General features: G+C 54.2%; 4 protein-coding genes across 4 annotated transcripts; 2 read left to right on the top strand and 2 right to left on the bottom strand.

Annotated features, from left to right (window-relative positions):
- Window positions 1-494: 494 nt before the first annotated feature.
- A1O7_03812 (uncharacterized protein) lies at window positions 495-2,015 on the bottom strand (the record flags this gene model as incomplete). Its single annotated transcript, XM_007757829.1, has 2 exons — window positions 495-1,486; window positions 1,550-2,015. The coding sequence occupies 2 exons, from the start codon at window positions 2,013-2,015 to the stop codon at window positions 495-497; spliced, it is 1,458 nt and encodes a 485-aa protein (XP_007756019.1).
- Window positions 2,016-2,856: 841 nt separating this feature from the next.
- Window positions 2,857-4,188, bottom strand: A1O7_03813 (uncharacterized protein; the record flags this gene model as incomplete). Its single annotated transcript, XM_007757830.1, has 1 exon — window positions 2,857-4,188. The coding sequence occupies one exon, from the start codon at window positions 4,186-4,188 to the stop codon at window positions 2,857-2,859; it is 1,332 nt and encodes a 443-aa protein (XP_007756020.1).
- Window positions 4,189-9,962: 5,774 nt separating this feature from the next.
- Window positions 9,963-12,313, top strand: A1O7_03814 (uncharacterized protein; the record flags this gene model as incomplete). Its single annotated transcript, XM_007757831.1, has 2 exons — window positions 9,963-11,901; window positions 11,949-12,313. The coding sequence occupies 2 exons, from the start codon at window positions 9,963-9,965 to the stop codon at window positions 12,311-12,313; spliced, it is 2,304 nt and encodes a 767-aa protein (XP_007756021.1).
- A 2,338-nt stretch (window positions 12,314-14,651) lies between these two features.
- On the top strand, window positions 14,652-15,866 carry A1O7_03815 (uncharacterized protein; the record flags this gene model as incomplete). The annotated part of the gene is made up of 1 exon (XM_007757832.1): window positions 14,652-15,866. The coding sequence occupies one exon, from the start codon at window positions 14,652-14,654 to the stop codon at window positions 15,864-15,866; it is 1,215 nt and encodes a 404-aa protein (XP_007756022.1).
- Window positions 15,867-22,148: the final 6,282 nt, after the last annotated feature.

Genomic DNA, 22,148 nt, shown 5'->3' on the forward strand with positions numbered 1-22,148 from the left:
ACACCTGGGTACGTGAATTGTGAATTCCCTTCCGCATCCATGGATACTTGCTGACATGGCTTTCCCCAGTAGCCCTTCCCTGGTGCGGACGCAGCACCGGTCGCAACGACAACGGCCTTGAACATCCCGTCGATCCATGTCGACGTCTTCGCCCCCATGCAGACGGATTACATCGCACATCTTCCGGCTCCCACGGCGCCCGACCCGTCGTCAACTTCCCGCAATTTCGACAACGTTGATGCGACGAGATCTAAGCTTGGGCGTGTGTCAGTCGGCTTCATGCTGGGCGGTATTTTTGCGGGCGTCTTTTTCCTTGTCTTGAGATCTTTAGTCTGCAAGAGCCGACGGAGCCGGGAATCCAGGCGAGCAGGGTGGAGAGAGCCATTCAGCGTGTGAGCAAGTAATAGGAAGAGTGCTGGAAGCCCTAGTAACCCCAGCAGCAGGCGGCTGATGATGTTCAAAAGTTGATAGTGATTCACCTGAAGCACAGAACATCAAGGTCCTTTCCCGCTCCCACCGCTCACAAAACGCCGTGCGACCCAGGCACTTCCGTGCTCGTAGTACTCTTCTTTAGTGACACCGTACTCCCTGACCACTTCGGGCCAGTGACTCGCCAACCTCGCACCCCCAAGCCACGTACTCGTTGTCGGATCCGGCATCTTCCTCACCCTGACGGCCCATTCCGTCTTGACCCGCATTCGAAGCTCGGCTTGCAATCTCTCCACTAGACCGGGGATCTTTGCAGTCCCGCCCACGACGAGCACGTTACTCAGCATGGTCGCCTGCACGAGGGGTGGCAAGACACTAAGGCTCTGCATAACGATGTCCGGCAGGCCAGGCTGCTTTGACCCAATATCGCTGGGCGAGAAGAGGATTTCGGGCACTGAGAACCGCTCGTTGCCCAGCGTCATGGATATTTCTGCCTCGGGATCGGCAGCGAGGGCAGCGGCTTTGCGCCGTCTTTGAGCACTGGTGCTGGAGTCGTGCGGGCGGGAGAAGCCGCGGAGCAGGCGGATCCCGTCGGGGAGGATGTAATCGACGCGGAGCTCTTCGTCCTGGTCCTGGGAAGCAGGTCGGCCAAGGTCCATTGCCTGCCCCGAATCCTGGGTGGGTTTCGAAGCGACCACCTGCTGACGCCGGCCTTTGTTGCCCTTCCATGTCCTCTCGAGGTCACGTCGGAAGTCGTCACTCACAAAACACACTTCCTCTTTGATGTCGTTGACGATCTTGGTGTCCTGGTGGAGATCAAAGTGCCGCACCGATATGATTTCCTTGAGCAGATTCGTCAGGTGCTTGCCTCCGAAATCGAGGCGGCGGATGGCTCGATGAATCGGCCGGCCGTTGAACAGCGGCGTGACCGTGCTGTGGCTGTACCCGCTGTCTATAACCAGGACGCACTCCACGGGCAGATCCGCATTGTCGGAATTCGCGTAAGATTCTCCCTCAAACAGTGGATGCAGGTCATTGTACGCGCTAAGTGACGGGCCTTGTTGCCAATATCGTCAGCCCTTTCGGCCCCAAGGGCGGACTCAATCTTGGCCGTACCTACCAAGGACCCGCGCATACCCGCCAAACCCCCATTCCTCGACGATGATCTCATCCGCATTCTTCTGCAACTCGGGCATCGTGTTCGGCGGTTCCGTAAACAACAATGTCGTCTCCTCGGGGTGTTTCACCAGCAGGTCGTTCCGCGCCGTCTTGTCATCGAAGAAACTCTCATCCCAGATCTCCTTCTGCGTCTCCCAGCTGACGACCTGGCCGTTTTCCACCGGCCGTCGAAATAACGACTCGCTCCATTGTGTGATTTTCTCGCTTTGCGCGCCGATGTAGGTCTTCTTGTCGCGCGTGCGCACGATGCAGTTGGGGATGGTATTGCATTTTTGTAGAGCCGCGGCGTCAGAGGCCGGGCCTGCGGGCGCGAACCCTGCTTTTATGTTGTACGCGCCGTTGTCGAGGACGAAGGTCGACGAAGGCAGGCCTGGCGTGTGGCGTGTGGATTTGGTCGCGCGCGGCATGCTAGCGTTCAGGGCTGAAGATGCATTGTCCGGACCGCTCAATTGGGTCAGTCGCTTTAGGTCGGTATTCGTGTAGAAACTCTCACAAGCGTTACTGGCTGGTGGGACAGTCGGATACTCTATGTGTGGGCTGTTGCGGCGAAATGATCGCTTGAAGGATTGTCATATCGGGTTTCTGCACCGTACCGTAGAAAGAGCAAATTGCGGTTTTGTGATCCACCGCACTTGATAAGCGAGCAGCAAGGAAAAGGTGAATCTCTGCTGATATCATAACTTTATCCACTGTCAACCTTCAGATGATGGTTCTAGGAGGCTTCAGACTCGTCTTATCACAGCAGCGGGTTTCCGTGCTTACAAGTAGTGGCTACGAAACGCTACTATAAATTACTAACATCCAGTCCTTTGGTCAGACGATAATATCCTTCCGCCTCCGATATGACCTGGAAGACTGCAACCTTCACCGCACCGCATCCTTCTCAGATAGGATGTCCAGTACGTGGAAGATCAAGCCTCACGTCCCTGGGTGTGAGAGGAGCAATCAACAAGGTACATCATGTTGAGGACTCCGCAGAAGAAGCGACCTGTTCCGCGCCAGTTCCATATCAGCAGGTTCAGCATCCATTGGCTCAGGCTGTTGGTGATCGTCGAGTCGAGGTTGAATACCGTTCGCGCGACGACGGCGGTCCTTGACGCGCATCTGGTTGGATGGCAGCTCGCCGACCAGACTGTAGAACAACTTCGGCCGAACAAGGTCACCTTTGCACTGGCACCGCGTGAACCGTAAGCATACATGTTGATCTGTCCAACTTCATGACCGGTACCAGCCTAAACCCTTCCACCTTTACAACAAGGACATGATCTTCGAACCCCCATTGATCAACTTGGCCCTCAGGATCGCTCCTGGAAGCGTCCTCAGGTTTACGCCATCGTTCCACTCATCCTGATATGGCAACTGGTTGATGATGACATAGAAATAGCCGTCCTCGCCAATACTCGCGCTATCGGGCCAAAGAACCCTCGGATCACGGATGAATCCGTGGACTTGCAGATCGCCCGGGTCGTAATAGTAGACAGCATTGTGTGTGGGCATGAGCATGTAGACCAAGCCGTTGGAGTCGCCTTCGAAGCCGTTTGCTTCCCCGCCGCGCTGGCCCAGCCAGGAGACGTTGTTTGAGGCAGCCTGTTCGGCGAGTGTGGATTGGGAGTCTTGAAGGAGAAGGTTCGCGGTTGGGACACGGTAAAGGTTCTGGGACGTCAGTGGAGAGTAGTAGATATGGTTGCCATCCGGGGAGATCTGAATGCCGTCGAGCCCTTCTTGTTGGTGGCCGAGACTCATCCCTGGGTTGCGGTAGTAGAACGGATGGCCTTGGTAGGATGGCAAGGCGTTGTATGTTCTTAAGACGGAGGGATGTTGCGTTAGCCGTCGCCAAGACGACCCATCTGTCAGGTTCAACATGATGAACCCGTTGCGGCCCTCGTTGCTGGAGTCGACGATGTAGGCGACCTCGCGGCCGGGGCGCAGGTCGAAGCGGACGTCGTTCATGTACGAATCGGGGTAGTGCACCGTCGATGGGAACGTATATGTTGTGTAGACGGTATTGTTCGACAGGTTCACACCCACAACTTTAGGTCCGCCGGGTTGGGCGTAGGGCATACTGTAGCTCCCGGTGGAGGCGGACTGGATGGTTGGTCGACCTGTGTCGAGCAGCCACAGTGTTTCAGGGCGGCCCGAGGCATTCTGTGCGGGGGTAATGTACAGAGCCTGCACACTTATCAGACCCGTGGAGTTGGCACTGCCAAAGTCTATACCATTAAACGTGGTGTTGAGCGCGTCAGATGGTAAATTCAACCCAGCCGACGGGTATGGTGTCTCCGTTGTGCTGCTGTTGACCTCGGCGACGGTATAGTCATACTCGCCGCGCGTATAGCAGACGAAGATCCTCGACGTGCTCGAAACGGCAATACCAATGGGCCAGTACTTGTAGAAGTAGTGTACCTCTTCTACCGGCGGGCCGTAGGTGCCATTGTCGACGCGGAGGATAGTATTAAACCGCGTGCTGTTGGCTACAAGTCCTTCCGTAGAGATGGTGTTGCCTTGGGTCAGACTAGCATTCTGGGCCCAGGCTAGGCATCCCCAGGCCAGGCTTAAGAGGCTGATGGTCAGAAGGCGCATGATAGCGGATTGGATGCGACAGGCTGGCTGTGATAACGCTCCAGAAGCTGCACCTCAACGGAGAGAAAGAGCGTTGATAAAAAAGCTTGGTCTGAGCTTTGTTCACCTACCATGAATACCATGAATGCTCCATCGATGACCGAGGGCGTCATCAACGGAGTCCGTGGCGCCGTCTGTGCATCGAAGCAGGTCATCGTCACGACCTACCTGTATGATTAAGCAACGGCTGGTGGCGCAACCGTGGAGTATGTCCACTTACAGATGTAAACGTCAGAATCTGTTGCGGATCCGGCAAGTACGACGCCATGCGTCATGGAAGTCGGAAGCGTCGAGGCGACGACGTCAAATGAGGCTGGGCTAGACTCAATTCGGCAGCTTGACAAGCAACTGCTCAGCTCATCAGGCTGAAGCACTCTATTTGATTCAGGAAAGGGAGTCGAGGCTGGTCTTCCAGGGGGTCACTCAGCTCCCTGCACGTGTCGACAACGAAGAGCTTTGGCACGTTTCGACATTTCCTAACGGCTGAATCCAGCATATCTGATGCTTCAGACTTTGTCGTAGGGATGTTCGAGTGCCTCTCACAATAGGAATTTCAGAGTGGAAGACGAGGTTATGCCGACAACCTAGTAGGGTATCTAACAGAAGTATCGCCGTTAACACGCTGAGCTACTCGCCCTCAAAACTTGCTATGCGTAGAGTCGCTGAAAACTGGCAATCTCCTAGCAACGAGGCTGTTCCCACTAGGCAGAAGTCATTCAGACAGGAAGAGGGACGGAGCCGATAGTTGTCTGCTTTGAGCATGCTGAGCTTGTTACTTTCTTCCAGCTCCCAGACTCCACGTCCGTGCTCGCAGCCAGCCCTCAAGTCCTCGGTCTGCCTGAAATGGAGAAGCAACGACGGGAAACTTGAAAATCCTGCTTTGGCAGCATGAGCAGAAGTGGCTGTCGCAGGTGCATGTTAAGCAAAGCATCATCCAATAGCGGCCTATCCCACGGTGTACTGAGGCGTTGCAATACCTTGCTTGCCATCCCGAGGCCTTGTCAAAGATGCGAAAACTCAGGAAACTGTCAGTGTTAGGGCATTGCAGGAGGTCTAAACCATTGCTACCGGTTGGCACGATCGCTCGAGGACTTGGAAGAGGTGGGCGGTACCCCAGTAAGAAAGGTCCTATTCCTCTGGTGATGCTCGCGAAAGACGAAACTTCCAATACACTTTCAAATTTTGCAGTAACTCAAGCCCTCCCAGCCACGGTTAGACGCCTGGACGGTCCGTGAGGCAAGAATTGAGCTGAAGGGGGAACGCGATGGCACAGACACTGGATGACAAAAATAGAGCAGCAGGCGTGAGATGCCCTGCTTCAGCCAAACCAATCGCTTGTGGTTGCTCAACCCGGATGTTCGGTCCAGGTCGAAGCCAACGCATCTAAACGAGCACCTGTGACCTGACAGTTGCAAAGGATGAATAGTGTGGACTATCGCCACTCGCTAATGCGAATCGTGTCTTTCCTGAGTACGTGTTCAGGTGATACTCGCGAACCACGAGATTCGTGATACCGCTGAACCGGTTGGATCGACCCGGGTAGACGCAATAGGCGAGGTCCATGGCCTGCTGTAGAAGGCCACGTTCGAGCCCGAGCCCACGCTGCACAACGGTGCTGCAGGTCAATCTCTTTCACGGGATGTAGAGCCGGCTCCCGCCAGCTGGGAAGAGGGGGTTGTCGTGGATTGGGTCTCCGATGAACCTGAGTGGCTCGCCCTCGCGGGATTTGTACGTCGTTTGTGGAAGCAACACCTCCCACAGAGGTGGCCAGCGACTCCGCAGCATCAGTTTAAACTCAATATCGCGAACTATTTCCCGGGATATCCGCGTTCTGAGCTTTACGCAGCTCGAAGAGGGGATGTTGCTGTGCTGCTCAAATTCTGGACCGACCGTTGCAACGTTCGAGCCACAGGGGTGAAGTCAGGGCGCCGATCCATTTGCGCCACATTAGCAGAGATCGTGTGGCGCTGTGGCGCACTGGGGCGCAGCAATGTGGCGTTACTTGTCACCTTTAACTGTGGAGTTCCAAGAACACTGGACTCTGGGCGCACAACGGTGGGCAGATTGCGCGTCTTCCACCTTCCGTCTTTTCGTGCCGTAGGCCACAGATTAATGATCGTGCTACGTGTGTGGAGAGCCATTCTGCGGCTCCGGAGGCAAGCTCGGCAAAGTTAAACCACTGTCGAGAAATCTGAAGCGGCGCTGGTTACCGCGTAGCAAGGGATGGTGCTAGAAGACTGAGCCTGAAGAGATGCCGCTTCTGGAAGATTGGCAAATTTGCTTGTCGGAAGCTCATTACTGGGCCGGATGAGCAGGTCTGGTCCTGGCATCTCGGAGAATATACTCGAGGTCTCTGCGCAATCTCCTGGCGAAATTTCAGACACGAGGAAGACAGCGTGCAAAGGCGGAAATCCGTGATGACGATGTGCCAGCTTCCTCAAACAGCTACAAAACAGCTGCAACAGAATACGGAGGACTAGCCTATAGAGGACGTCTGTACTCCGTACTGAGTAAGGATCTGGAAGATACCGCAGGAACAATGCACCGGTCCGACTAACAGGAAATAAGTCGTGGGGCTTCCGGTGTGTGGCGAGTGAGAGTTCGTCTCGCCTATTAGGATCATGCCCCGAGCCCGATCTGGTGTTGCGGCTGGGGAGCTTAGGGGAGCCTAGAGAGCCATTCCACGCGCGGTGATGGCCTCATGGGTGAGCATCACAGGCGCTGTTCACCCGCCCAAATTTGTTCCACCCACGTTCCCAGTGGCTCTAATCGAGATTGCCGGCGTCACCTTGAAGAATCCACTCAAATCACCGCTCTGTTTGCGTATCATAGAGACGGTTCTGATGGCCTTCTCCGGCGCAAACCGTAAGACTGTCCTCGCGCCCTTCACTTCCGCCCGAGAACGCTCGCGTCAAATGTCCAATCATTCATGCCCGCAACATACTCAGCAGCTTCGTTGTGGTAGGAAATCGGGCAATGGACAGTAGAGTTAAGTATGACCGCATCTAGCGCGAATGACGAATTTCACCCGTAAAATCGGCCATGAGATTGTCACAGGGTCACTTGACCGTCGCGCAAAAGCACTTTGTGCGCCCGTTCCGTTTCATCTTCCAAAGCTGCAGCCACAACGGTTGGCCAGATAGCACCACCATGATGTAATAATCTCGGTAGGTGCCTCACACTTCGTGCCCACCTGTGCAGTGTGGTTTGAGGTACAGAAGCGCGTATCCAGTTATTGGGTAGAACTCTGTGGCGCCTCTTGTTCCGACTGCGCATCGCTGTGATCAGGTGCTCGCTCCAAATGTGCTGAAGGATGTGCTACTTCATCTCCAAGCTTACAACACCCGCTTGTTGGGCACAATTCCAAGTGTGCGCGGGTGAGGTCATATCCATGTGGACTAGCCGAACAGCCGGTACTTGTTCTTGTGGAGTTTGCTGGGCGATGTCACGGAATAATACCACTGAAAAGATTTCTTCTCTGATCGAGTCCCGACTATTATTATCCAGAAGATCTTTTCCGCTGTACACGCGTACAAACCAGGACAAGGCGCTACTCATGAGTCAGTTGTGCCTTTGTGATATCGCTTGCAGGACACAATTGGCCTGATTGGGAGAGCGGGCTATCTGAGGCCAAATCAAAAAGGATCGATCGACAGCAAGGGATGGAGGTGCATTGGTTCTGCACGTGGGGATGATCAGCAAAACTATGCTTAGTCGAGTGCACAGTACGAGGTGTTAGCTCGCCGATGAGGTCTGTTGCGCGGATAGTCAAACAGCTACGTTTGGGTGAGCAGGCAGTGACGGGTGTTTCATGGATCTGGCCGTCATCTCGCTCCAGAAAAGGATGGAGAACAGTCAGAAATTCAGTGCGGTCTGATGTGGGAGGCGCTCGGCAAGCGAGAATGGAGATGGGACACGAAGGATGGAGGAAACAAAAGGGTCAAGCCACAGGTACCACCGGTGGATGCGCCCTCACGACTCTTACGTGCTCACGCCGAAAGAGCCGGCATTGCGCTGCCGGGGCCGGTTTGATTTGCTGCGAGATGGCGCGAGCCATCAGTCGGTCTCTTGTTCCGTTTGCCACAGCGACGCCACAGTTCCCTCGAGAACAAACCCTTATCAAGCCACACAGCGAGAGGGGTGATCGTCGGACGACGTGTGGCTGTGCGTCGATCATGCTGCCTGGGCCGTGGGCGGGAAGGAAATATACCACATCTGCCGTTACAAGGTAAGGATCAGCCTTGGTGACGAGGAGGACGGGATTGACCAGGCACAAAGCTGTCAGAGTCTTGAGGGAAGAGGAGGGAGTGGTCAGAGCGAGCAAGAGTGGCAGAGGTGCAGATGTCGCCCTTTCTTGAAACCGTGGCTAGCCAGTCAGACGCCTGCGATGCCCCCGGAAGTGGCCCTCGGGCCAGCAACCACAGCCGAAACAAGCCACGTCGCTGGCGAGAGGTGCCACTCGTGATGCCACGGCCTGTCACGGAAAATGAATTTGACGCCACGTCTCGTTGCCAGTCTAACCCTGTGGGACGCGTTGCTCCGCGGCCTGCTCCAATCAAACCCGCATGCTCCAAAGTGGACAGTTCCAGGCGTGGCTCAGTTAAAGAATTAGGCGCAGGGAATCCCTGCTTAGGCTGTCGCTGATTAGGCTCCGAACTAAACATGGGCCATGTTGCCTGATGCCGGACGGAGTCCCGTGTACCTGCCTTCGCTACGTGGGCGCGGGTGCTCAGTGAGTGAGTGAGTGAAGGAGTGAGGATTGCGATCGAATCGAAATCTCATCCCATCCCAATTCTTACCGTCCGCTAGACTCCCGTAATCCACCGCTGTCTGCTTCACCATCCCCTCCCGCGTACCCTTGATCCATGGCCCGCATTAACCTTCATGGAGAGTGCCAATTCTATTGCTGATGCACCCGAGGCCCCATCAGAACCATCTCTTTGACGACCCCGGTCCGTTCACTTCACCTTGACGAGACTCGCTCCACCGCGTGCGACACCTGCCTCAGTACTACACCTCACCTTGCCCTTTAACCTCGTACCTCGTCGATCTTTTTGTCTATTTTTTCCCATCTTCATATTGCTCGCTCGCACCCCCAAGGGAGCCCAGTCCACGTCGCGAACCCAGTCTTCGCAACCCCAACGCGCGACTCAGCCCGACCTCGATCGATCGACGCGCACGCAATCCATAAGGCGCAGCAGCCCATCGACTGTGGCACACCGGATCATTCAGTCACTCCGTCTTGAGCATTCATGCACGACGCTTGAAATACCTCGTCTAGTTCGACGGTTCGACACCATCGGATGGCTCCATGTTGTTGATTTGACCTCATCCTCGCTCGGTCCTGCAGCCTGAGACGCTGTCTCCGCCGCAAATGTTTCGCAATCGGTCAGTCATTTCGCGTCCACTACTGCACGTTTCACTTCGGCGGCTTGAGCCGGCATGCCTATACCGTGTTCCTGACTAGCTGACTATGACCGGCACAGGCGCAATACTCAGAAGCCAGACGAGGAGTTGTACGCGGCCTTCAGACAGTCCTTTCCCGACATAGGGCCTGGAGCGACCCCCTCAGCTGTACCGGGACAGTCGGGTCCTGGCCGCAGATCTTCAACCCTAAGCGAGGCGATCGAGGATGAACCATCCACATCTCAACGGTATGTCTCGAATATGTCTTACTTCATTCAGCCCACCCCTCTGTGTCGGGTTACTTTGAACTTTCTCTCAAGTCGCCGACCATGTCTCCGTCGCATCAAGTGTCCGCGCCTGGTGACGACCATGTCGACAACGCTGATTATTTTACCAGAGCTTTTGAGACACAACCTGGAGTAAAGGAGCAAGATGCCACTCTTGCGACGCCCAAGCCCTTCGCCGACGCCTGGAGATTCACGCCGTCTCTGATGGATCCCAACTCTTATGCCTTCTCTGCTTTTGCCAACCAGCCTCCGGGTTACTACACTCCCACCCCAGGAGGGTTTGGGACTCTCTATCATCCTCAGGCCGGCGACCTCCACACGCCCGGAATGGGAATGAATACGCCTCTCTCTCTTCCACACTCGGTCCACGGGCTTAATGCTCAGGAACAACTCATGCATCTCAATCACTTCAACCCGCATCTTCTACACCAACCGCATCCATACCAGGATCTCTTCCAACATCAGCAAGCTGCCATCCATGTTCCAACCCAGCAACAGCAGACATACGCTCCTCAGCAGTTCCTGCAACATCAGGACTCCGGGTATGTCGCGATGGACGATACTCCCCACAAGACAACCCCGACACAGGCCGAGCTGGGCGTTGAGCAACAATCCATGAACCAGCCGATTCAGCAGTCTATGTCTGGGAGTATTGGCATGACCAATTTGCCGATGGGGGAGAAGTCAGTATCCTCGAGTTCGCAGCAGAGATATACTGACAATTGCATCAGATTCCGCTTCCACACAACGCTAAGTGCGCCTACCGCAATGGTCCGGCATTCAGATGAGATTCCGATCACGTACCTCAACAAAGGCCAAGCTTACACCATGTCTATATGGGATACCATGCCTCCCATGTCGCACAACACCTCCCTCAAATACCGGACCTACGTCCGTGTTTCCTTTGAGGACGAACAGCAAAGAGCTCGACCCGGTGCGTGTTGGCAGCTCTGGAAAGAAGGCCGGGGCTCGAATGAGGCTCACCAGCGAGGTGGCAGACTGCTGGCGGTAGAATATGTCGAACCCAACCAAGGTGGAGATGACGATTTGCGAAAACCTCAAATTCAACTTGAAAAGGCGTCATTCGACGGGTTTGCGGTAACGTGGTATCCCAGTGCTGCCAATGGAGGCCCAGACTGCTCGATTTCGATCCGCTTCAACTTCCTATCCACCGACTTCAGCCACTCAAAGGGCGTCAAAGGCATTCCCGTCCGACTATGTGCCAAAACGGAGTTGCTTACTCCTGAACCGACAGCCAGCAACCAGCCAGAAGTATGCTATTCCAAGGTAAAGCTCTTCCGTGATCATGGCGCAGAGCGGAAACTTTCCAACGACGTAGCCCACGTGAAGAAGACGATCGACAAGCTCAAACAGCAGATTGCTCAAGCCGAGGCAGGCCTGGGAAGCGCTGGGAAGAGGAGGAGGAGCGGTTCAATCGCGAAGGCACCATCATCTAGGCCGGGCAAAGTACTGAAGCACAAACGAACCTGGTCTGTCGACTCCGAGGGTGAAGGTATGAAATTCTCAGCGGAAGAGGATATGCAGATGAAGCTCGTGAGCATGCAAGATATGTTCTCGTCGACGCGGCCTGTCAGTGTCCTGTTCTTGCGTGGTGACCTCGAAGACGATCCAGATCTATACCCAGTCAAACTACCGGGCGACGATCCAGAGGGCAAAGAAATCGTACGGACATCTACTTGGGAATCGAGACAAAGCGCCTCTGACTCGCCTACGTCAAATGCTGGCTCTCCATCCTCTAGCTCGGCCTCACAAGTTACGCCAAAGAGAAAATTCTCGGACCTACAGCATACCGCCATCCAGGAGGAGGGAGAAAGTGAGTACGACAATGAACCATCTGGGTCTGCCCCACGGCCAGTCAAGATCGTGAAGACGGAAGCCGACTCATCCACGAAGTCGGACCTCTTTGCAGTCGATGTTGATAGCAGCTATCAGCCTCCCATTGAACGGCCTATTCGACCAGGTAAGTGGTCTAGCTCTGTCCTCTTCCTCTATCTGACCGGATCACAGTTGCATGCTTTTACGTGCGTCAGAAAGACGCAGCTAAAGAATACTACCGCGCGGTGTATTTGATGCAGCGAACAGTCAAAGACCTGGTCAATAACATATCAAATAAGTTCCAGATCGATCCTCAGAGAGTGACACAGGTCACGCATGTCAACTCCCGTGGACTTCACATCATTGTCGACGAAGACGTGGTCAGAGAGCTCCCTGAGGGCCAGGACATGATCGTCGAGTTCACACCCCTCGAAACCGACCAGCCAGTGAAACACGAATTCACGGCATCTGCGGTTTCGAAAGGGATGGTCGACAGCGAATTGCCACATACCGAGTTGCTGATAACGGATCCACTGGAGATGTGGTTAAACTACTGAGAACGACGCACCAATCGAGGACATGGAAATTGCATGAGATACCCCTGATTTTATTAATTTTGTTACCCTTCCCTTACGAAGACGCGATTTCCAAACGGCGGCAAATTCTAGAGAAGCGTTTCAGGACCGGTCGTCGACTGACGGGTGCTTTCACGTTACTTGCTACCGCTGACGGTGAGAAGCCGGGTCAGATTTGGCTCGGACCCTCGATGGCAATTCTGGAATTGTACAGTTGCGCGGACCGGAAGGCGGACCATTTGCAGCTGATTCACCTAACAACAACTGTTTTGCACCCACTTTTTCTCAACTTCACTTCATTACAGCATACGACGATCCGAACGACGGGATGATACACGAGTCCCCGAGTGGACGAACCATATTTTTTCACGAGAAACATGACATTTCGAGATACCCACCTTTTCGGAGTTTTCTTTTGTTGGAAAGGATGATACCCGAGCGAACCCTTTGCTAGAGGTCCTCTTTACAATATTCTATGTATCGACTATCTAATATTGATTGCACAACTGGACTTCCAACTTCACAATTCTGTGGGGACAGGGTGTCCCCACGCGGGTTTACCACTATGATTCTCAAGAGCTCAGCGGATCGCTGCGCCGACAAGGTTTGGATGTTGATATCCTGTGGCTTCGCCCAGCAGGGATTATCAGTTTGGCGGTAAAGCGAATGAAGAGGGGCGCCTGCCGGGACCGGCACGGACGAGGTTGGAAGGGGACAAATCGAGTGGTTGTGAATCTGCAGGAACGGTATCATCTTGGTTATTAGCAAGGGCAGACGCAGCAGCCAATCAGGGCCGTGAGACAGGCAAGCGGGAGCCGCGACGCGGGTCTTCCAGAGCCGAATCGAAGATTTCGCAAAAAGGTGGGGTATAACGGTCGCTTGAGGGCTAAGACGGGTGTGTGGTGCCTGTGGCAGTGTTGCAAGCGAGAAATGGGTAGCGATGATGGGCAAGATGGGCACCAGACGAGGTGGATGAGGTTAGTAGGTGCGAGGTGGGAGGCAAATGCATGTTCCGAAGATAGCATCAGCTGACTGGCCGATCGTGTGTCGGTTAAGGCCGAATTTCTACTCTAAGCCTTGGAACGTGCATAAAGCTAGTACACAGTACCTCGCAGCCAGCTACACCTTGATTGCCAACACTAGATCTGGAGAGGGTTTCGATCGTCTAGACTCTTCCCCTTGGTGACAAGGGCGAGTCAAGAATAGCTCGCGAGTCTCGGTGCACGAGGAGATCGGCGAGCCACGTCAGCCTCAGGCACTATCACTTGAGCGAGAGGGCGTGAGAGCTCAGAAGGACAAGCGGTTGGTGAAGAGTCCTCATGCACCACAGAGATTGTGACCTCAGTGACCGCTGGGTGACCGCCACAATCACGAGAAGAGCGCGGTGTGGCGGGTGTTTCGGCTCAAGGACCCGACGCCGGTAGTCTTGGCTTGCAGTAGGATTCCGTCGCCGTCGACCAACTTGAAGATAATTGCACGTCGTGGAAAGTTGGTAAGATCGCCATGTCATTCACCGCCTCGACGGGAAGCAAGAGATGGAGCTCCCTCAGGAGGTTATCGGACAGAGGAAACTCTGATACGCGCCGGGACAAGGACACGTGGTTGACGTCGGAGCAGGAAAGGGAAAATGGTGTCCCAGCCACAGCATTTTTGGGAGCCGTGGCCCATCAGAGACGGAGCTCCGCGCGGAGTACGGAAGTACTACTGGCAGAACAATTACGAGATGTGAGACATCGTCGCTGTAGCTGGTTAGATGCTCCGTGTCAGAGGTTCTGGCAGATTGGACGACGAGGTATTCCCATCGCGGGGGGAGAGGACTCAAGAGGGCAGCGACGAGGTGCACGGGCACGCTCGGGATTGTGTTACCGATGACGCAATGGTGGTGAGGGGAGCACCGCCACAGATGCCCTCGACGCCACATGCACGAGAGGCGCGACTGATTCTGAGCCACAGTCGACTTTCGACTGGGAAGTAAACAAAGAATGAGTGCTTGATTCTTCTCAACACGCGCCTCGTGCCCGCCATCAGTCCAGACAATTGACACATTTTCTTTGTCTTGTGTAGTTCCTGCGCCCTCTCTTTCGCCTTTCTCAGGCAATTGCTTGCACGATGATGGCTTTGTTTGCTCTCAAGACGTTCTTTCACACATTCGTTAAAGAGGCTCCTTTGAGAGAACTGCCAGAATGGCTTCAAAATTGTATTCCGAACCTCATCAACCACACGTGCCTGTTCCTACTGCCCTGTATATGACACTCCGGTGTTGCTCTCCTCACTCGTCCCAATCCTAAAGCAAGATTTGCCAAATACACCCTGGATCAGAATGACCTCCCCAAACCACTATGCAGTGCTAGGCGTCTTGCGATTTGCGACACACGCAGAGATCAAGGCCGCGTACAACCGTCTCGTTTTGCAAGCTCACCCAGACAAGGGCGGCTCACCGTCAGATTTTATCAAGATTCAAGCAGCGTGGGAAGTACTGAGAGATACATCAGCGCGGGCCGAATTTGACCGAAAAATTCCTTTCGCAACTGGTGTACCGGGCCAGCCTCAATCATCAAGAGGTAAGTCCCCTCGCGGTGCCGAGTCCCGCAGTGGTGAACGTAAGTCATCACCCGGTAGCCGTCACTCTCATCCCGCAGGCGGAAACACCGGGCCCAGCACAAAACCCAATTCCCATAGATGGAGTGGATATCGTGAGTCTGCGGGTGGAAACGCTTATAACAACTATCACGGCTTCTCTGCCAAAGATACAGACGATGGAGTTCCAAAATCAAGATCACGACCGACGAATCCAGAGGGCGCATCAGCAAAGCAACATCATACTCGTGGGCGCGATGAGCCTTCGCCCAAGGATACACCTATGGCAGATCCGCCAGACGAGCCAAAGCCAGAAAGACCGTCACATGAGCGAAGCCACTTTGCGGGAGTAGGGACACGCAATTCACACGCAAGAGGCAGACAGAGAAGCCCCAGCCCTGCCCCTGACCATCCTCGTGGAAGATGGTCCCCTCCGGGTGCAGCGCACACAGAAATGGACATCAAGCCTATCCAAGATCTCGCTGACAAGGCAGCTCGAAATCTCAAGAGCTACAAAGAGCTTCTAGAGGTGGTTCGTTTCCGTACAAGTTCCCACCCGCTGACCCAGCTGAGCGAGGAGATGCATATGAAGCTCCGACACGTTCAATGTTGTCTGTCCGCGCGCGAGATGAAGATCAAGCTCCGTGTCTACGCCATCATGAACTATAATGCCGAGGTGCGAGCACGCCAGACTACCACACCGTTGGAATCCTTCTACCCGTCTCTGATAGAGACAATACTAGATACAGACATGGACAATGTGTCGGACCTGAACCATGCGATGGGACGCGTGCTTCGCGACACGGCCGAGATGGTGCGAGTCAAGCAGGTGCTAGACTCCAAGGCTATGAAGCTCACCGACGGAGAGAAGTCGGTCAGGAATTGGAGGAGCTCTATCGACGCATTGGCCCGGTTGTTGACCAAGATCCTTACAAGCTCCTTCGCCACTGTGGCTTGATTGAAGTCTCTGTCTATGTAAGTGCGGTTAAAGCGAATGCAGGCGGATGAACTTGGGAGTGCAGGTCGAGGCGAGGTGAGCACAGCAACAGAGTCTAGTGATCGAAAGCCTACTGCGAACGAATGAAAGTCCACACATACGTTTCTATTTTTCGATCATTTCATTCTCTTCACATGCTGACATCAGGCATAAGCCGAGGCTCCTCGTTACGAAGTACGAATACCTCTTATGTCGATCCCATAGATCTAAGTCTGGAGGGCATTCAACTACCGAAGTAGGGACCCTAAACTGCAAGTTCATCACCTTTCAGCGCCTCAAACGCCTCGAACTCTAGCCGTGAGGAGAAGCAGTGATCGACACGGTACCCGTCTGTGGCTGTGCAATGGTCGTCGTATACTCGTACGCCCTGCATCAGCATATGCATCTTGCATTTTGCATATGCAGGGTCTTTTCTGGACCCCTGTTCTGCTGAACAGATCCAAGGCCACGAATCTATTCGCCGTGAAGTTCAAATCCTCGCAGGCTCTTGCTTCTGTGCCTGTTTGCCGCACTGCATGTCTCTGCGCGGGCTGACCAGTTGCCACCGCGCCAGTCGCCAATCGCCACCTCCTCCCCCCGGGTCCAATATCCGTGACATATTTACAGTCACGGGTAAATGCCCACGATTCAACGCAGGATGCAGGGAAAATCTCCTGGACTTGCCCAACGGTCGTCGCCGCTTGGTGTCTACTGCAGGTATGTCAAGGGTCGCTCACCAAAAAAATGAGATATTCATGCCTGCCTTGGCCACCTCCTTTTCCTATTTCAACAATAAACTTCAGTAATTGGTTGCTTCGTGTCTATTTCGGGTATATTTCGCTCAACCAATTACTGTGCATACGCGTAGGTCTACCCGTGATGCGGAGCACGCAGTAGTCGTCCTCTTCCTTTGCGAGTTTGTCATTCAACGGCGCACAGTTTTAAGCACAGGCTCGAAAATCCAAAGTGTGTGCAATGTGCGCCGAGTTCGCTGTGACGACGGGGGACGGCGGCGATGAGCATTTTGCATGTCCTGTACATCCTTGAGATCAGATATCCATGTGGGCAACAAAGCTCGGATCCCAGGTTGGCGCCATGTAGTCCTCCCTGATTCCTAATATCGTAGTTCGTTTAACCTGCAGCTTGATCTGGCTTCCTTAGTAAATAACGTATGTAGGTTGTATACAGGTACCCCTGAAGAGAGTTTGCTGCACAGGGCTGTTATGTGTGAGATCTATGCCAACATTGAGCAGCTCAACTGTAGTACTGTACCGCAACAATGGCTAAATCGAGCGATCAGACTCAACGTTAACCCTGGCCGGGGTCGATGGGATCCCTTTTTCTCATCACCAACAACAACGGGTCCTCCAGCTAGCTCCTAGGGAAATCGCGAACACATCAGCCCTCTCGACTCTGCATGCCGCAACGAGGACTTCCCGCCGTATCACCGCGCCGGCTGGACTGAACAGTGAACACCACGTCCTTGGGCATGATCAATCGGATGGAAGACGCGGGGGATGGCCTCCTTCACTTTAGCAAAAGACAGAGACGCGATAAATGGATGAGCAGCAGGTGAGCCTGGCACGGGCTGGTCGAAGACGCTTGAGGAAACGGATCGGATCCTCCCGGTCTGAAGGACCTCGGTCTGGTATCGGTAGCTCGCCTGGATGAGATACAACTGACAGGTCCCCAGCTTGCGGAGTGAAGGTATCGACATTCCCGTCGTGATCCATGATGGACCTGCGCGTACGCCCGGTCTTCGGGGATGTACCCCCACCCCCTTGTCCACGATTCGGATGCGAATGGACTTCGTGCATGGCCTCGTCCCAGATGTGCAGGCTGTACCTCGCGCATGGCCCCGTCTGGGGTGCGTAGACTATGCAAATCGTGACATTTGTCAGAACGGACACGAGCACAATGCCGTGCAGAATGTAGCATAGGGGTGTTGCAGCCATGCAGTTGGCGACTTAGTGAAGCTCGAACACGGCGCGGGCTGTCACTCTTGATGCTCTGGCGCGTGAATGCTCCACATGGTCGCCTTGTGGCGTTCACATGTTCATGATTTAGGACTTGGACTTGGACTTGGAAGAAAGCGCCCCGGAGGTACAGTACTGTATGTCCGGCGATCTTGTGGCTCACGCTTGTCACCAAAGGTCAGCGCACATGTGCACATACTGGGAAAGTACAGGTTTTGCCATCGTCGTGTCCGCCATGTGCTGAGACCCGGTGGGTATGGGTTCACCATCGTCGTGTTCGCCATGTGATGGATGGACCAGTCTGGGTCCACCGTGATCTGGATGTTGTGGGACTTACATTTAATGAGCACCTGTTAGGCGAGCATCTGAACAGGTAGGGTGGGTTGCTGACACGCGGGTTCATCCCCAACACTGCAAGCTTGACTGCCGCCAATCATGTGGGATTTATTGTCGACAACAATGAGATATAACACACTGCTGCCTTACTCATTGGCTATACCGCTGACCCTCAAGGGCTTCGTGTGTGGGGGCTATGAATCGCTAGCCATGATACTTACGGTATGTCCTCTTCGTTCCTTGTGCGAGCGCTGCTAAGGGCTCAGCTCGGCCCGTGACGCCGGCAATTTTGTGCAGCTGGGTCACTGCCTGGGCTGCCGCCTTCTATCAGAATCTTGCTGGATCTACGAAGGAAGTTGTTCATGTCTGCGAGCTTGACACAAATCATCCAAGCGGTCTGTGTTCTTGCGGCACTCCTGCTCGTGCGATTCGTCATCTTCTGGATGTGCGTTGCTGGAACTGGACCATCGAAGGCTCACATCGCGTCGGCTTCATTCCAGCCTGACAGTCATCACAGCGATTTCGGCGCTCGGATAGGTCTTTGTTTCGCCTGTATTTTAGACATTCGCGATCGTTTCGTTGGGTGTTCCTCTTCTGCAAGGATTGCGTGAATGATTCTTCCATGGCACTTATGGCATTGAGTGTAGAGCTGTTTTAGTTGCCGGACAGAACTCTGTGGTGTAAGTACCAATTACCGACATTCGTAGCGACGGTTTTCACGGAAAGCTCGGATATCTTGTTCGAAGCCGATGACACGTCCGGTCGCGCATTCTTGCCCAGGAATCTGCAATCTGGATGTTAGTCACAGGTCTAATACTCACAGACTCGACAGACTCAGATCCTTTGATTCGGAGAACAGTCTTGCGGATCGTGAAGTCAGTGATCCGGTGTCGTTCAATGCCGCATAATGTGAAGTTGGCGAACATGGAGTCCTTCGCCAGGCTCTTTCTCCATTCACAATACAAGCGGATCTTCGCCAGTCTGCGTCACAAGGGATGGGCAGTCTCGCTTCTTCCGGTGCTTCTCTCTTGTCTCCGTGCTGTCACTGCCACCACGCAGCTTTCACCACGGCGCACAACTGAAGACAACAACAGCACATGACTGTAGCAGGAGCAGTCCCGCAGGACTCAGAGGTAGTTACGTCTGATGTAGTTACAACCTGACTATGGGTCGTCCACGGACATGCTTGAGAAATAGTCGAGGGATGTGAAGACGAGGCAGTGGACAAGGGGAGGAGGCAATGAAAATGACGATGACGCTGTGCCGTTTTGGCGTTAACGTGTTGCAAGCGGAAGTGAATTCCGCTCTGCCGTGACGCGAATTGTCCTGCGCGAGCCTTTACTGTGTATATGGTTCTCTTCCTCCGTCCTCCAAGAATGTACCCTCGCGTGTATTCCAAGCTCGGTAGTCCTGAGTGTTTCTTTATATATATATGCTCACGATATGCTGCAGAGCAATGGACGAGCCGCCTCGTGCCAAAGCTACGAAAAATGCGCAGTAGATGCATTGTCCTACGCCTCTCGCTTGGTGGTGTCCATTTTCACAGGCACAGACGGGAGTTGCCTGTTGGTGCTAAGCTGTACAACACGTTGAGAAAGCAGCGACTAGAAGGTATGATCATGGCAGCACTTGAGCATTGTTGACCGTGCCCGTGTAAGTCTGCCGGATAGCAGTCGTGCGAACGTTTGAACAATTACGACAGGGAAGGCACGCACAGTCACTTGAAGGCCAGGAATCTAAGATGGCCGCGAAGATATTGGAGAATGGGCAGGAGACAAAGGCAACCCTGCGGACGGGGAAAAGCGCGAGGATGCTGCCCTGGACATCGTCTAACAGACGTTCGTCCACGTGGGTCCCGTCGCGAAACAGAGCCACGTTCACAATCACACGCACAGAAAAAGTCCCGGAAGGTAAAGGCCTCAGGCATCGCCCTCACATCTGTCGTGGCTACCAGCAGCATCATGACTGCCTGCTCCCTCTGAGAGTGTGACAACAACCCTCCAGTCAGCCTCCCTCTACTGCCACAGATACCTCTTTCTGCAACCATGGCGGCGACCACGGAAGTCCAGTCCGTACTGCTGTTCGATCTTCCCGACGAGGGCCCTATTGCAGATTGTCGGCTACCTTTCACGAGATTTCGTGTACCTCATCACCAGACTGGGCCAACGTCACCACCACATCGCTCGATCCCGCGCCATCTGCAGGCGAGCACTGCGATTGTGCGAGCAGATCTGGTGCCAATTCATATCCATCAATAATGTCGACTAGTGCCAGAAAATCAATACCTTCCTGGATTCTGGTCCACACCGCGAGCATCTCGTGCAGCGCTTGCAACTGCATGCCACATGTGCCTCACACGCAGCGACGGCGGCCGGAATTCTGGGAATGTCAGGTTCCCTGTGTCGGTTCTCGAACCTCAAGTATCTAGAGATCGAAGCCGATTTCTGGGACCGAAGAAGTCGGCGAAGAGCGTTTGCGTCGTGGCGAGGTGCTCTGATGATGCAACTTGAGACAGCACGGTTGTAAGTTGACCCTTTCTCCCGATGAGTGCGGTTCTTTGAGGAAGTCTTGTTTTTCTCTCCGCATCATCATCAAACCTGGCCAACTTGAGCTGACCCGTGTTCGCAGCCCTGAATTGCAGTAGTGTTATTTGACGTTGAGCTCGAACAAGATGCCTCTCCCATTTCCCTTACAGCTGTCCACCTTCTTGGCCGAAACACCGAAGCTAGCTGCCCTTACCATCAACGGCGCCGATCTGCGCACGACTTCCCAATCCCATGCCGACCGATATGCGCTCGCTCAAGGAGCTTAGTCTAAGACGATGTGAAGTTGACAAGGCAACAATCTCGGCCATCCTCCGTGTCCCTGCTGCTCGTAAGTTCTTCAGGTCCCCAGATCGTCGGTCATCCCTGGCGATGTCGCACATGATCGATAAAAGGCTAACGAATGTCCCAGTCGAGTACTTCGACTTCGAAGTACAACCTCCCCCTGGTAACGGAGCCACTAGCCGACGCGAGGCTGACTTCATCACGCATGTCCTGACTGACCCTGCCGCGTCGCAACCACATCTGAGAGCTTTGAGCTTGAAGTTAGAAAACGACCGCGCCATGGAGGAAGACGAGTTCATAGATTCATTCCCGCTCTCTCGGCTCAGGAATCTCAAACATCTTCGAGTTTGGACTATGCCAGGCGACCCTCCCATACACCATGTGGACAATGTGGACAATGTGGACAATGTGGACAATGTGGACAATGTGGACAATGTGGACAATGTGGACAATGTGGGCTATCAGGTATGGTCTTCTTCTCCCATCTGCCTGCTACTCTAGAACGCCTGCAACTTGGCCCATTTGACACTTGGGTCGCGATCGACGAATTGGTGACCGATCTGTTGCAACCACCCTTCCCACCCGTTCCCGAGGCGCAGCGGCTCGAATTCGTTGTGGCAGAGAACTGGCGACCTGCGGTCCATGCCAGACGTGTCCAAGGAGTGGAAAAGTTCATGACACAACTCCGCCCAGCCAGACTCACGTATTTCGAGTACGAAGCAAATCTGCTCAATGCTATGGAACGAGGGCCGGGGAGGAGGTATTGCATCTTTCTGGCAACAACAGTCTATACCAGAACCACTGCTGGTCATGCCGATCGGTTCACACGCAACGACTCTGAAGGAGACATCAGTTGGGCGACACCATGTGACTAACCGTGGTATGCTTCACCGCGGCCTGGAACCCAGGAAGCACCCCCTGCACGCAGTCTCATTGCGAGGCACTATCGACCAGCTGACCGATGGGTGGAAAAAGCTTATAATAGGACGTGACTGGTGAGTTGGACGGAGCATGGCTGCAGAGCTGGAAGGTGGATGAGCGCGAGCGCACACACACACACACACACACACACACACACACACACACACACACACACACACACACACACACACACACACACACAC

Source organism: Cladophialophora yegresii (genome assembly GCF_000585515.1).
Source record: "Cladophialophora yegresii CBS 114405 chromosome Unknown aczIN-supercont1.3, whole genome shotgun sequence".
Classification (NCBI taxonomy): Eukaryota; Fungi; Ascomycota; class Eurotiomycetes; order Chaetothyriales; family Herpotrichiellaceae; genus Cladophialophora; species Cladophialophora yegresii.